Below are 15,898 nucleotides of genomic sequence, written 5' to 3' on the forward strand. Positions count from 1 at the left end.
GTATTACCTGCAAAAATATATATAAAGAGAAAATAAAACAGAATAATAAGGAATATAAATAGCATTGAATAAAAAAAACCCACCAAAAATTCATTTTTTTTAAAAATATAGATTTATACCAAAACTGACAGGGAAGAGATTTTGCTTTAGTTGCACCAGTGAGTTGAAGTCTCACCTGTAAAGCTAAGAAATATTTCTTGAACTGGGTTACACACAGACACAAAGAACAACATGCGAAACTGGCTGTTGCAGTATTTTTCACCATGACAAGAATGCAGAAGGATAACTCCTGGTATTTTTCCTTCCACTGTGTTTTATATCAAAGTAAAATACTGACAAAGTTAGCGTCCATTACAAAGACATGTATAGTGCATAAGGCAACGCCACAGTCATCAGTGTAAACAGCTCCAAATATCAACAATGAATTTACACATACACCAAGGGAAATGTATCGGGGGATTTAATAAATGTTGAAGTACATTTTTTGCTACTTCCTCTTAAGACAAAGTAAAAATCAAAAAAGTACACTGTGTAAAAAAAGGATTTTCTTAATCACTTTGATTCTTTTTGGTTAAGACATGCAAGCACATTTAGTATTTTTAATCAAAATCACATAACTGTAAAAAAGTCTATAAAAACAGAACAACAAATGTATTATTTTGAACATCGGGATCAGTACATATGGATTCATTTTGTAAAACTTACTGCATCACACCTGAAATCTGCTGGAAATATTAAATTGAAATGTATTAAACTGAAATGTATATTTTCCATTACAACATGAAATGTGAAAACCAACAAAGAAGTTATGGCTGTAATACAGAGGAGATGATATCAGCACAAACTTGGAGTACCCAGTTAAATACTCCAGGCCCTGTCATGTGACTAACAGTCAACAACTCACCCAATACAACACAATTACAATAAATCCTTTAATAAAGGTAATAAAATAAAAGCAACATTTATATCTGGCACATAACTGACATAAATTTCCACATATTAGCAAATATTAGGAAATCTTTGATAACATTAATGCAGTATGGCTTTACCCTGTAGCTGCAGGAAGTTTTCCTAAAAAATTCCAGGTGAGGAATCACAAGACATTTGTAGGTAAGACATTAAGAAGGAAAGATAGTTTTCAGAATAAATCACAGAAGGGGTGGCGCAGATGCTGAGAGGTCAGAAGTAGGTGTGCAGCTCTCAAGCGGCTTCAAATTGAAGGTGTTGAAGAAGCCAGACACCTGATCTGGGATTTCTGCCAGGACGCTCTGAGCAAGCAGTTCTTTAGGACACTGAGACAAAGGGCAGAGACAGAGCAACAGTGAAAGTGTGCCAAACACACACACAGAAACATGCAGTTAGAAAAGAAAGCAGGGAGATTGCAGAGCTGCAGCTGTAATTTGAGCATAGCACCAAGAGAAGGTGTTTAAAGTTTAAGCTAGTCACATGTTCTTACAGCCAATAAAACCAGAACTAGAAAAGCTAGAAAACTTCACATGGCTTCGACAGAGTCGTGCATCATTAAGTTACCGTTTTGTGCTCATACAAACCTACAGTATATGATGACTTAATGCACCACGTACTGTGAACAATCAAGGCATGACATAACCTTGAAAAAGCAAGGTTACTATGATATTTATAAATCCTGATTGCAGCTTGGATCAAATGAAGGGAAGGATGAGGGGCACGATCAGCGTGTTGGTTGGGGTACTCCTGCACATTTTAGGTAGGACTCGGTTCAGTGGGGGGCTTCAGCTCAAATAACTTGAAGAAGGAGGCCAGTTGGTCAGGCAACTCTGCCAGTACACTTTGTGCAAGGGCTGCACTGCCCGCCTGAAATAAGATGTGCAAACATTCAAATGTTGGTGGTGTTGGTGCATCTGGACAAAGAGTGTGCTTTATAGCTTGCCACGGCTTACATTTTGGAACTTCCGGAATGGCACAAACTGCACGATGTCCCGCATGGCGTTCTCTCCTGTTGTCGAACGCAAAACTCCATCGTCTCCATCCAGGAACTCCATGGCACTGAAGTCCGCCCCTCCGACCCCGACGATGATGATAGACATGGGCAGACGAGAGGCGTTGACGATGGCGTTGCGCGTCTCGTCCATGTCCGTGATTACTCCATCAGTGATGATCAGGAGAACAAAGTATTGCTGTGAATCATCAGGACAACAGGAACAAAAAAAGCAGCAGAGTGGAGCAGTCAGTTGACATTAGGACTGCTTTGATTGATTCCAAACTTTCTGTGACTCACAGATGCAGTTTGCTGCTGCAGCGCCTGTCTTCCAAATTGGGCGACGTGGTTGATGATTGGGGAAAAGTTTGTTGGGCCGTAAAGCTTCACCTGAGGCAGACACTGCTGGTAGGCAGCAACCACACCCTCTACACCTGAAACACACACAAAAAACCATCATAAAGTCATGGGTCACAGTTACATGAAGGTGGATGAAATGTACCGTATCACCGCACTAAAGCACGTTGCTCAGACTGCAGGTTTACTGTAGTTGTGGTTTCTAGGATATTTAAAAGTAGAACAGGAGGCAGAGCCTTCAGCTTTCAGGTCTGTTTTATGTGCAAACAGCTCCCAGTTTGGATTCAGGAGACAGAAAACCTTTCTTCTTTTAAAATCAGCCTTAAAATGATGTCTTTTAATAAAGTTACAGCTGGATCAGGTGAACCTGAATCCTCCCTTATTTACACTGGAACAGGCCACTGAGGGCTTCCCATGATGCACTGTGTTTCTTCTTCACGCACCTCTTTAGACTCTCCATGTGTTAATTCACCACTCTGCATTTAATTATTAGTTATAATTCATCTTCGTCTTCTTCCCCTCAGCCCCAGCTGCTCAGGGCAGATCACTACCACTCACTGAGCCTGGTTCTGCTGGAGGTTTCTTCCTGTTAAAAGGGAGTTTTTCCTTCCCACTGTCGCCAAGTGCTTGCTCAAAAGAGGGTCATCTGATTGTTGGACTTTTCTCTCTAACACTGCAGGGTCTTTACCTTACAATACAAAGCACCTTAAGGCAACTGTTGTTGTGATTTGGCACTGTATACATAAAACTGTATTGAATTGAATTTTATACCCAAAGGTACGTCCATGTTTATTAAGCAATAGGTCACAACATAGAAATTAAATTATGAGAAGAACAAGATGCAAAAATAAATCTACTAATATGTTAAAATTAAAATATCTCTTATTTAGTGTAAAACATATAATTGTTTTCCCCGTGTTGCAGCTGTTCTGCACACTGGCAAATCTGAACATAGACTGACCTCCACTGTGCTAAATAACTGCTAATGTTTATACAAATCTCACATTACATTCAGTCTGTTATTACCTGCACAGAATGGATTGGATGGGTTGAAGTTGATGGGAAACTCGTGGTTGACCTGCACACATAAACAACCCAGATCCCAAATGATCGTATCTGCAATGGCTTACACTTACCTACAACACAAACAATCTTTCTGCCGCGTGTCACATGTACGCAAACATCAAAAGTGCAACAATCACCTGCCATGCAGGAGGAATCTGTGCTCCAAAACCAAAAGCAGGGAACATCTTATCACTGTGCAAAAGGAAGCAATACAAAAATAAAGACTGTTAATGTCAGTTTGTAAAGACCAGTGAACATTTAAAATTAAGTCTTTTCGTCAGACTCTTTACATTAATGTTCTTCATGGTTCTATTTAAACAAGACATCCTGGCCTTGCTTCTCACGCTGTTATGTTTTCACTTTGTTAATCATTTATTTTCCTGTAGTGCAAGAAAACTAGTGAATATCAGGATGATAAGCTGGTGCTCTGGCTTAATGCCTGTCAGCTGACATGCTGCATTAAGTGGTTTGCTGGGAATTCGGTTATCCATGCATTAGTAATGAACGCTCAAAATAACAGATAAGTACTGGTCAGATTATTAGTATTTTGCTGCTACTATCATGGTGAGAGCAGAGATCTATTATATTCATTCCCAGCAGCATATTCACCATGGGCCACCTTTGCTGCTAGCCCCCTCCCCTCTGTTTGAGCCACCTTTCTCCTGACTGACTCTCTCATTAACTTGAACAGGAGGAAGGTGGGTTCCTGTGCTGAGTTGGTAGTGTTCACACAGCCACGAGTAAAACAGTCTGAAGCTGGAGCTTTTGGCTCACAAGGGATTACATGCCCACACACTGACCTCATTATTTGAAACTTGTTGAATGTGGGCAACTAGTACTGTGATATATTAGGTCTTTCAAGGCTTGTAAGAATGATTGTGAGTTTGCCAAAGGCGAGGTGCATATTAAGACTTACAAACGACATGTTAAATTGCATTGAAATTACTGCAGATGAACTGATGAAGTGCACAGAAACCTTTAAGACTAGAAAAGAAAAAGTTACGGTGGAGCTTGTTTTTAAATCGGTCTGACTTATAATTTTTCTGAATGAAGGAAAACAGACTTACTTTCTGCACCTGCATAATCCTTTATGTATGTATTTACCTGTCGTAGTCCTGGATGACATTACCAACTGCCCAGATGGCTGCCAGGTACTCATTGTAGCCCTGAGGGTTGATGTAGTGGAGTGACTGGGGGAATTTGGGATCCCCATTGGAGCCTGTGAAGTCAATTGCAATCTGCGCCGCCCCCAGAGGGATGTGTTGCATTTTTTTAATAAACGTCAGTTAATTATGAATGAATCATAAAATGTCAACGTCAGTTAAATATTTCAGGTGTGTCTCCAAATGATAACTGGAAGGATTCGGATTAACAAATAAATGTGAAACTCACAGTGAAGTTAATCTGACAGCCTCCCATTATGTAATCCAGAAACGTGTACTGCCTCACTATCTGTAAACACCACAAGAGTTACTGTGCAGTAGTACTTATCTATTAAGAAGGGTAAACATGTTGTGTTTTGTGCTCCAGCAGATAAACAACAGGACGAATGATATATCTAAAAACATAAGAAAACATATCAAACACATATTAAAAACATCTAAAACCAGAGTACCTTGCTTTTTTTTATGACGATGATGCCAGAGTTTTTATATCCTTTCTTCTTCTCTTTTTTTTTGCTGTTGATGCAATCAAATTCCGCCTGTGAAGAAGAGAAACACAGCATACAGGTGTCAGGATGTACTTCCCCCCCTCTGCTTACTCTTAAGCAAAATGTTCAAACTGGCAAACACACACACACACACACACACACACATGAACTCACCGCAAATGTTTCTGTTGCCTGCTGGATTTGACTGAGCGAGGTCTGAAATGTTCCAATGAAGTCGTGATCGCCACTGTTGTTGTGGTCATAACAGTCAATCTAGCGAACAGAGACAGCGAGGAGAGGTGAGACTTGGAATCACCAAATTTTGCACCGAAATGATCAGCGGCGCTTGGAAATCAAAGTAGGTGAGGCAAAAGCATGGTGGGTGTGAAGCTTCAAATGTAAGGCGACTTCATGATACTAAAACGTCAACCAGAAAAACACACACACACACACACACACACACACACACACACACACACACACACAGAGGCCATCTAAGCTGGCAAATGGGGTGACAGAGTTCCTCCTTTAGAGCGATTGCAGGACCTGCTCACAGTCACACACAGTAGATTCTGTAACACTTTCGGCATTGAGAGAACACAGAAAACACAAACAGCTCCATACACAGCATGGACATCTTAGGCCTCAGTCACACGGGCCTATAAACCAGTCTGTCGGTGACCCCTCAGTAACCTCTGTTGACTAGGAAAAATCTAAATTCCCAGACCGGGTGGCAAGTGGTTACTGAAGGTTGCTGGATGTCGCTACGTAAAATCAGTTGCAAAGATGGAGCTACACCAAAAACCTCCCCGTCTGTGGCAAGCAGTTGGTGTGGAAGATGCAAATTTGTCTGCAAACACGTGCTATTTGTTCTCCAATCTGTAGTGAAACTTGAAAAAGCTTCATTGAACATTTGAAAAAGGAAACGCGGATTGTCACTCCCAAAGCTAACGTTGTGCTTTAGCACTGCACTGACACTCTTCAATCGGCACAACTTTCACTTTGAAGGTGAACAGTCCCTGTTTCCAGTTTGCATATTCCACTGCCGTTTAGAGAATAGCTTGTGTTTGCAGACACATCTGCATCTTCCATTCAGTGAAGTGGCAACTGCAGCAACCCGCTAGCAACCAAAGCGATCGCAAGGATTGTTATGCAGCACCGTATTCCTCTTTACAACTAATTTCACACTGGTGACTCTTCAACAGCTATGAAAGCTAATGGGTAAGTAAAACAATGGATCCATCTTAATGGAAAACTTGTCCCATTTGGAAAACTGACCCCTTGGTTAGCTTACCTAAACCTTTATATCAAATTAAATAGAATCAGTGGGCTACTTTGAGCTTCTCCCTTATTCACAGGGGTCGCCACAGCAGATAGCTCTGTATGTTTGATTTGGCAAATTTTTTGCTCTTCCTGACACAACCCTCAACGGCTTTGTGTCTCCTCCCAGGATCAAAATGGGATATAGTGTGGAGCCACCAAATACAATCACCAGTAAACTTCATAAATAAGCTTCATATCCTGTTTAACAGGAATATTAAGATGCTTTTGTCAGCTGTTTTTGTAATCAGAGATCATTTTTGGACATAAAGTGTTGTTAATTACATTTGATTAAAGGCGCTCCCAGACTGTGTCAGTAAACGATCAGGTAAATTTAACCAATGGGCCAAACTCCTTGAAAGTGTGCGTTCCTTTAAGATAGATGTAGATGCATCCAGGACTTGAGCCGGTCCTGTCACAGACCCTGCATCCTTCACATTAACAGCATTCCATGTTGACACTGTCGACAGTTACCTCACGTGTACTGCTGACTGGAAAGCATCTCTTCCTGATAAGTTTGCCTTAATAAGAGTTAGAGGATGGAAACAACATAAACGAATACTCACAACAAATCTTTAGTGGCAGTAAGATCAAGGATATGCAAGTTATGCAAGAGGGAGACAACAGAGGACGTTTACGGTTCAAATCTTTCGAGATGAAAAACGGTGAAGATAAAAGCTTCAGTAGTCATAATGTTTGTTCTTAGGATATATGTGTAAAAAAAAAACAAAAAACTTTCTAACGATGCCTATGTTGTCTCCCTGCTACACTGGCTATCAGCCAGTGTGGTGTTTTAAACATCAGCACCACTCCAGAATTTCACAATTAGTGCATAACAACTTTCCAGTTTTACTGGCTGCTTCACATCATTCAGCTCTGCAGACAGTTAGGAAAAAAAGAAACCAGCATACTTTATGTGTGTATGAGTGTGCGTACCTTGATAGGTTTCTCAACATCGCCTGCGCAAAGTGACTGAATTGGGATTTGGAATGGTCTCCAAACAGGATTTAGGTTATTTTTCACCACCTGCACAACAACACAGATACAGAAAGACTTCCTCTGTTGGGAGATGTAACTGTACAAACGTAAAACACTTTTCCCCGTGCGCCAGAAAGCCTCAAACACAATGAGTGCAGGTTTACCTCTGTCCTGTGAGCCAGCTGCCATCCAGTTTCTGTCTGCTTGTAGAATTCCAAGAAAGGGTCGGATTTGCCAAAAAAATCCTGGAGATAAAAGGGAGGAAAAAGCAGGCAAACACAGATTACACTGTAAATTCTAAAGTGAGGATAAAGTGATGACATGTTTTATACCACCATAACACGATATCGATCACTGCTCATCAGCTGCCTTTACCCTTTTTCACCTGGAGTTACGTCCAGCTAACTGTGTCCAAGAGTCATTACTAAACTAAACTTACTAAACAGGCACAGCTCGAGTTGTCCAATCACATTTCAGAGAATTTTCAGATTCAATAATCTTAGCTGTCACATCCCTGACACTTAAAAAGTTTGGCTTCACGTGGAAATGTCTTCGTTTGGGAAAGAAAGACATTTGTATTTTTGCATTTAATAGAACTTTGAATTGATCAGAAATGCTATCAGTGACAATTAAAGGTTAACGGAGACATTCATCAAAAATCATTTTGAAAAGATCCACATTCTGTAGGTGCACATTGTGTTACCTAATGCACACCTAACGGATCAAACACATCTGAACCCGGACAATCTGTCTCTCAGAATCCAGAGGCCGACCGACGATCTGTAAGGTCTCTTTTCCCCCCACTTGCTAAATTGTACTCTGGTTCCTATTCTAGGGTGACTGTAGCTCATGAGGTCATGTGCTGGTGGGAAGGTTGGTGGTTCGATCCCTGTCTCCCCCTCTGTGATGCATCTAGGGGCAAGATACTAATTCTAAGTTGCTCTCTGATGCATCTGTCACAGTATGAATAGAAAGCACTTCAAAGGATGGTTGGAGGTGAATGTGGCATGTTGTATAAAGCACTTTGAGTGCTCTGGGTGAGTAGAAAAGTGCTATATAAGAATCAGTCCATTTACCATATCTGTCCTTCTATTCTGGGAAGAGCATTGTTCTCTGCAAACTCTCACCACTGTGTGAAATCATTGAGAAATGCCTGCATGGAGTGGCAATCCTTGTTTTAAAAGGAAGAACAGTCTGGCTAATTTTCTGGCCTTTTAACACAATACACTTGCAGCTTCATGAAAAGTTTCCCAGTACAACAGATTATGGTGGTTTGTGAGGAAACTGGTACATGCTTCCCTATGAATTCAACTTCCCAATTGCTATGATTTCAACTCTTAACTAACTAAATTGTTGGTTGTGTAATCCAAAAAATGTGTCACTGAAACAAAGCTTTTCATTGGAAACACTGCAAATGTGTGCCTACGACCACTGATTCTCACCCAAAACAATTTTAATCAGTTCAAGTGCTTTTCTTTAAATATAAAAAAAAACCTTTCAAAGTGGCACAAACTTTTGATGAGTGGTGTTAAATGTTTTTCTAATCATAAACTGTGACCAGTAAGAGTCAGTAACTTCAGTCAAATCATCCGCGTAAAGATTTCTGATTACAGGAACATAATTCCTTCTAGTCTAAGACACCTTCTTGTCCAGTTTTCTTGCTGCGACTTCAAATGCCACCACTCTGTTGTCAGTCATTTCTTCTGCACATATCTAGAGAGCAAGAAGCAGTTTTGCATTAAAAATGTGAAATAAGTTCACTCAGATTTCACCAAATCACTGCGTCCCTCACTCAAAGAAACTCACAGTAATGGTTCCCTTTCCTGCAGGCATCTTGTCCTTCTTAACAAGTGGTTTTGTTAGTTTTCTTGAGGACACGATCTGAACAGAAAGACACATCTTAGTCATCACTAAACAACGCCAATACCACTTCCCACCACTTATAGCTCTTTCAGTATATATATAGACAAATGGCTTGTAATGAAAATCAAAGATGGCAAACCTGTCCCAAGGTACACTCCAGCTGTCCCAGGAAGTCAGCCTCTTGCAGACTGCAGTTTTCAGTATCAATATCGTGCACTTCAAACCTCAACTTCTGCACCATCTCAAAGTAGTAGTCGAGGACAATAGGCTTGGAAAACTTGGGACTGAGGCAGTTCTCGATTTTCTCCGTGCGACCAACCTAACACAAACACGTTTCACAGTCAGGGATTTTCTTTTAGGAACTTTTAAAGTTGAGCTGTTGCCCTAAAACTGGAAATTGATAACTCTAATTTTTTTAAGAGTAAGGCCTTTCAAATCCACACAACAAAAACCTACTTACCTCAAACCAGTGGTTTCCAGAGGAGTTCATGAAAAGCACGCATAGAGGGTCGGACTTTGAGAATGCATCCATGTCGAGCAGATGGTCACAGGAGATGCTCAGCGACACCTTGGTCACACAGTCTGCGACCCTCGTCTGCTGGACTCCAACTGCCGCCATCGCAGCCCGGAAACGCTCAACTCACAAGAGCTGATAACCATAAATGTGGGTAAACAGAAAATGAACATGGAGAACATAGAATACAGTATTGTGCAAAAGTCTTGTGCCCCCCTTAAACGTTTCATTTAAAATAGGTGCAGCAATTTACTGAAAGATGCAAAGATACATAAATTCAAGTGAACTTGGAAGTCAGTGTCTGGAATTACTGCCTTTATGCCTCAATGGAGCCAGAACTCTCTTAGGCAAGCTCTATAGTAATTTCTGTGATCTTCAGGAACAATTCTCCAGGCTTTCCAGGCAGGACTTTTAAAGCTTTTCTCCGATTTTGTCTCCTTTTGTTCTGTTCTTTGTTGAGATGATCCCAACTGCTTCCATCGGCCCCTCTGGCCATCACCAGAGGGGCCGATGGCGTGATATGGCAGCCTCGCTTCTGTCAGTCTGCCCCAGGGCAGCTGTGGCTACAACTGTAGCTGCCTCCACCAGTGTGTGAATGTGAGAGTGAATGAATAGTGGTATTGTAAAGCGCTTTGGGTGCCTTGAAAAGCGCTATATAAATCCAATCCATTATTATTATTATTATTATTATTATGTTCAAATCTAACAGGCGGAGGCCAATCCATGACTGATATGGTTCCTTTGTGTGTGTGTTTTTTACCCGGGTATGTTTTTAGTTATTTGGCAGTGTGTTTGGGATTATTTTCAGGCTGAAAAATGAAGCCACTGCCAATCAGACGCTTTACAGATGCTACAGGTAAGGTGGATCAAAATCCTCTTCTGCATTCATAATTCCATTGATTTTGAGAAAATCTCCAATACATCCACAATATTTTATCCATGGCTATAAACACACACCTCTCTCCTGACCTCCTCTGGTTTTTTATTTTTATTGTTTTATAATTTAGACAGTTGCTGTGCGAGCGTGCAGGTGGTTTCTCATTCAAGTCAATTCACTTAAATTTTATTTATTTATAAAGCACCAAATCACAACAACAGTTGCCTCAAGGCACTATTGTAAGGTAAAGACCCTTTACTAATACAAAGCAGAGAGAAAACCCCAATCATATGACTCCCAATGAGTAAGGGCTTTGGTGACAGTGGGAAGGAAAAACTTCCTTTTAACTGGAAGAAATCTCCAGAAGAACCTAGCTCGAGGAGGGGCAGCCATCTGCAGCCAGTTGTTTTCTCTGCTGCTCTTCCCTCTCTCTTGACGATGTGCATGGAGAAGTTTCTGTTTTATGTAAACAGCTTTGGCGGAATAAACCCACTTCAGCTGGCAAAGGAACAACCAACTCAATTAAAACACTTAATTCACACCACACAACGCCGATTGCAGCAACATAGAGTTGAAGGCCAGACTAGCTACACACACATGCAAATTAAAGGCTAGGTTTTTTTGGGGGGGGGTTAAACCTCCTGGTTTCTAATGTAATTGTTTAAATGCACATAAACTGTACTTGCTGTCACCTGCACCTAGACTGAAACATAACTTTGCTGTTTACATGTGTCCAAAAACCTTTAGGCGTCTGCAGTACCGGGGGAACCTGTCACGTTCAGTGTGACTGTAAGTTTAGGGTACCCTTGGTTCAGCTGCTAGATGTTTTTTTTTTTTTTTTTAATTGTTTTGTTTTTATGGCTCATAAAAAACTATTTGAATAGCAGACTTTTATTTTTTATGTAAAATTGTTAGAAGCTTTCTGATGTTGTCTACTTGTTAACAGAATTAAATGTTCAGCCACAGGATTTGTCATTGTAAAACAAATCTCATTTTAAATGGGTGATATAACATATTATTACATTAATTATGCAATAAAAGCCCCAGATTTTTACCTTAAAGTCACATAATAAAATTAAGTATAAATAAAGTAAATAAAGTAATCTGGGCGCTACAGCTTTAAGCAGCTTCGCGCGCTCCCGCGGGCGGCAATTTCTTTTTGGCACAACACCTGGAGCTCAGGGGCAAAACAATCGCATGAGTGCTGCTGTTTGACTGAGGAAGAATAAAGTCTATATTTAATGTCAAAAACCTCTTTTTTCTAACATCTGTATTTCCCTGTTTTAACTACAGAAAGTTTTCATTATGTCATGATTGTATATTTCCATGATTTCATGGTATTTTTTCAGGCGCTCCAGCTACCGCAGTATTGCTGTTTTGCCACAGCTGTTTTCTTTTTTTAAAGGCTGTTTTAGATGCTTTCTTTCTTTCTTTTTTATTGTTTTGTTTGAATGGTTCACAGGTCAGTGTTAAATGGCTTAACAAACACAAAACATTCCTGCGAAAATGGTCAGGTACAAGGACCGGACTGAGGAGTGGTCAATGTCCAAAGAGAAAGCCTGGTGAACGATTGCTCAAGAACCTACATAAATGTGTGGCTGCTTGGAAGCGAAAAATAAAGAAATCAGTGATGACTCAAGACTTTTGCACAGATTATTTGTCAGCCAAATAATCAGTCACCATATTATTGATCTATTACATTATATTAAAACACATGATTAGTATTTTAGTGTAATATCTGTTAGCTTTCTAGTTAATGTTCTCATTCAAAGCCATTTGGAAATTACAGATGTACTAATAATAATGCACAGTTAGTGGAAGATGCTTTTATATACATGATATGTTATACATTGTATTTTAATGTACATATTACATTTGGATTTGGGTTGATCATTTACATAAAAACCAACCACCATGAAGCAGTGGAGGACGTGACCAGCAGGGAAATACCAGCATAGAGAATGAATCATATCCGTTATATCAAAATATCTATGCCGATACTCCCCTCAACACGTGTTTCCATGTATTTTGCAACTATCTTTGTGTTATTGTTCATACTCCGTGTTCTACAATATAATAAACTAATCCTTTTTGGTCACTTAAAACATCTTTATATAACTGTCAGCGTATATTTGTTGGGACTTCTGCTGCCTTCTTGGCCTGACCTTTCTTGAAAAAGACGTTTTAAATGTCAATGAGACTTTTACACTGATAAATAAAGAATTTACCAAAGTTGCTTTGCCAAAAAAAAGGCTGAAGCTTCCATCTCGTGACAGAAATATCCTTTCTATCTTAAAAATGTCTCGATATCATTCACGAGATATGTTTGACACACATTTCCCAGATTATAGAACAAGAAGTCAATCCATCAGAGACAACTGCCAAACATTATTACATAGTAAATAAACCTTAATTAACGTTACAATATTAGATTTAGTTGCCTAAAAACTTCTCTAAAGAAACACAGAAAGGTTGTGGCTGTTCACATAAACACCACGCGAAAAGCCACACCTACGAACTCTGTCGTTAAGTTGAATGGGTTTATTATCAGCGACAGTCACATGACGCGAGAAAAAGTATATACACACTCTGTGGGAATTCATCAGCAGCGCTTAAACTCTTGAACAATTGCAAATGTCAAGACTAGCGCGGTGGTAGCTTACCTCGTAAGCCTGCTTGCTAGCGACACTGCTGCGGTGCTGTGGTTTGTTTCCAGCTGCTGCAGCAACAGCACAGCTAGCTCGGTGGTGGTGGGCGGAGTCCAGTGCGCTCACTTCACGTACCGACCGCAAACACGACCTCCCAAATCAACTGTACGAACTACATGAGACCAAAAGGTATAAAACTCACACACAAACACATATACTGTAAAAATAATAAACAAGGACACAACTTTTGCCATTACGAAGTCAGCCCAAAAGCTTATAATAGCCATGCGGGTGGTGTATGGAGGACTATTAGTGTCGCGGAAATGACAATGACCTATTTTATTTAATAGTAAACGATAAAAACACATGAATTCGTACATTTATTTAGAATTAAAGTGACACACACCATAATTTAAGTAAATTACCAACCAGCTCACTACTTCGTGTTCACGTGATCGTTGAGCCCATTCTTAGCAGCTAACACGGATGTCAAACATAAAGCCCGGGGGCCACAATCGGCCCGGCAAAGACTCCAATCTGGCCTTCTTGACAGCTTTGGAAAATATGTAGGAAAGTATACATGTTTGGACTTTTAACTGTAGTTTAAGTATGTAAGTTAAACAATTAAATGGCAGAAAAGTTCCCATTTCTTAACTGTCTACTACAGAAATTTCAGTTTAAAGATTGTAAGTTGTGAATCAACAAAAATGTAATGATTTTTAGATATAGGACAGTCTGGTGAGCTACCAGAACGTTTTCAGTAATTTTATATATTTATCATGCAGAAAACTGAGATGTGTTATTGAAATTGCACATCCTTAACTCTTATTAAGATTTTCCCTTGCCCTGCCTACTTAAGATCATAGTGGGTTATATGTAGTCATCAGTGTAAAATGATTTTAACATCTGCCCCAAACTTTCCATAAAAGGCATCATGCTAACACAGCTGGAAACTGGACACAATCTTCAAAATACCTCTCCGAAAAAAAAGAAATTCTAAAACTCCTCAGTTCTTGTTATGAAAAACAGTGAGGACCATTAATGTGTGGGAAAGCCCAAAAATGTTTATAGTGTGTAGTGGTCCCTTCAAAAACAAGTATAGCTGTTTTGGTGTCATTTAATAAAGTAGCCTGACTTGTAAGACGTCTGTTTTCCAACAACCAGCATCTGTATTTGTGCATTAAATGGAGGACTTGTACAGAGAGATATCCACAGGCAGGAATGACTTCCTGTGTCTTTCAGTGGTGCATTTGAGTAATCTCACTCTATCAGTGAGCGTCCTCCTGTGACTGGCCAGCATGTCATGGAGTGGGTGGGAGGTCCAGCACTATCCTTATCTTGGACAACATCCGCCTCTCTGAAACCAACTTAAGGGAGTCCAGCTTCATCCCCACAACATTACTGGTCATGTTTATTGAGTTTGTTTTTCTGATCCTTCCAAGATATAATAGACTGTAGGATGTAGAATACAGCCTGTCTTTATATGAGCTTGCATTTATAACAAACAAAATTTACAAGAAATGGGAGGAAGAGGAAGGAAAGATTCACAGCAAAACAGTGAGAAGGTGGCTGAGGATATCTAAAAGAATAAAAAGCAAGAAAAAAACAGAAAAACCCATCTCTGCCTCCTACCACCTACACCCACTCCACTCCTTCTACCTTTTAGCTTAGAGATCTTAGAGAGATTGAAACTTATATTCTCATTTATCATTTTTTTAGGGTGTGCTAATTTTTTTTAATTGTTTTTTTTATAAGCCTCAGCACCCTAAAGCACTTAGTTAGGAGAGGAACTTGCTCTGTTTAAAGGAGAATGAATGCAATCTTTATTTAGCTACAGTATTACCATGTTATGACATGTTATGTGAGGTGGTATTACATCTCAGGGTTGCCAAGAGGGGTTTGAACCCTTTAGTTGCCTAGCTAATTCATGCTGCCTTAAAATGTCAGATTAAACTGCAGGTTAACTGAATTTCCATTTTAGTGCATGTGAACTGAAAGGAAAACTAAATGACTACAAATTCAAAAGCTTATAGGAAAATCCCCTATTCTCAAGTTGAGTGTTTGTTTTTGTAAATCCCTTTTTAATAATCATAAAAAAAAACTACAGTATTTACAAATGCCTCAAAAGATCTCTCCACATTTGTCTTTTTCCTGTGCAGTTAGTTCTTAGTTAAGGAAATGTTTAAATACTTCTGTGACAACTGTAGTCCTCAATACAGCTTTCTCACAGAACGAACCAATCGAGTCCTACCAAGGTGCGTGTTGAAACGAGAGCATGCTCCCTTTCACAATATGTTTTACATATTGGGACCTGATAAAAAATGATTATGTCCTGACATTAATAACAACAACACATGACATTTATTTAACAAAAACTAAGTGCACTCCATGATCCAGCAGCTTGTAGCACCAAAACTTCAAGTACAATATAACGCGGTTCACCTTTTGTGCCCTTGCTGTTTCGCGGATTTTTTTTGTGCAATTTTGCATGGGTTTTTTTGTGTGTGTTTTTTTACAGCCCATTGTGTCCTGCATCCTGATTGGCTGTAGACCACTGTCAATCAATTTTGTGCCATGTCTCCTGTACAGTACAGAATGCATTCAGCTTGATTGCCAGCAGTGTGACTCTGAAGTGCTGTACTGTATGTTTGTAAGTTTGTAACAATAT

The 15,898-nt window shown here is 39.8% G+C and overlaps 1 protein-coding gene across 3 annotated transcripts; it reads right to left on the bottom strand.

Moving 5' to 3' along the window:
* Positions 1-89: 89 nt before the first annotated feature.
* On the bottom strand, positions 90-13,352 carry LOC113029166 (copine-3-like). 3 transcript variants are annotated; one of them, XR_003273355.1, is made up of 17 exons: positions 13,246-13,351; positions 9,652-9,840; positions 9,331-9,510; positions 9,135-9,209; positions 8,970-9,041; positions 7,493-7,573; positions 7,287-7,376; positions 5,205-5,303; positions 4,995-5,081; positions 4,772-4,831; positions 4,484-4,617; positions 3,517-3,571; positions 3,341-3,392; positions 2,258-2,391; positions 1,920-2,156; positions 1,551-1,833; positions 1,232-1,292 (listed from the first exon to the last, which is right to left on the bottom strand). XR_003273355.1 is itself a non-coding variant. In XM_026179848.1 (16 exons), exons 2-16 carry the CDS (start codon positions 9,808-9,810, stop codon positions 1,149-1,151), a joined length of 1,659 nt encoding a protein of 552 aa, XP_026035633.1. In that variant the 5' UTR covers positions 9,811-9,840; positions 13,246-13,352; the 3' UTR covers positions 90-1,148. The 3 variants fall into 3 exon arrangements, 2 of the variants coding, with proteins under 2 accessions (XP_026035633.1, XP_026035634.1); XM_026179848.1 differs by lacking the exon at positions 1,551-1,833 and having other exon boundaries at positions 90-1,292; positions 13,246-13,352; XM_026179849.1 differs by having other exon boundaries at positions 1,225-1,833.
* Positions 13,353-15,898: the final 2,546 nt, after the last annotated feature.

Source organism: Astatotilapia calliptera, chromosome 9 (assembly GCF_900246225.1).
Source record: "Astatotilapia calliptera chromosome 9, fAstCal1.2, whole genome shotgun sequence".
In the NCBI taxonomy this organism is placed as follows: Eukaryota; Metazoa; Chordata; class Actinopteri; order Cichliformes; family Cichlidae; genus Astatotilapia; species Astatotilapia calliptera.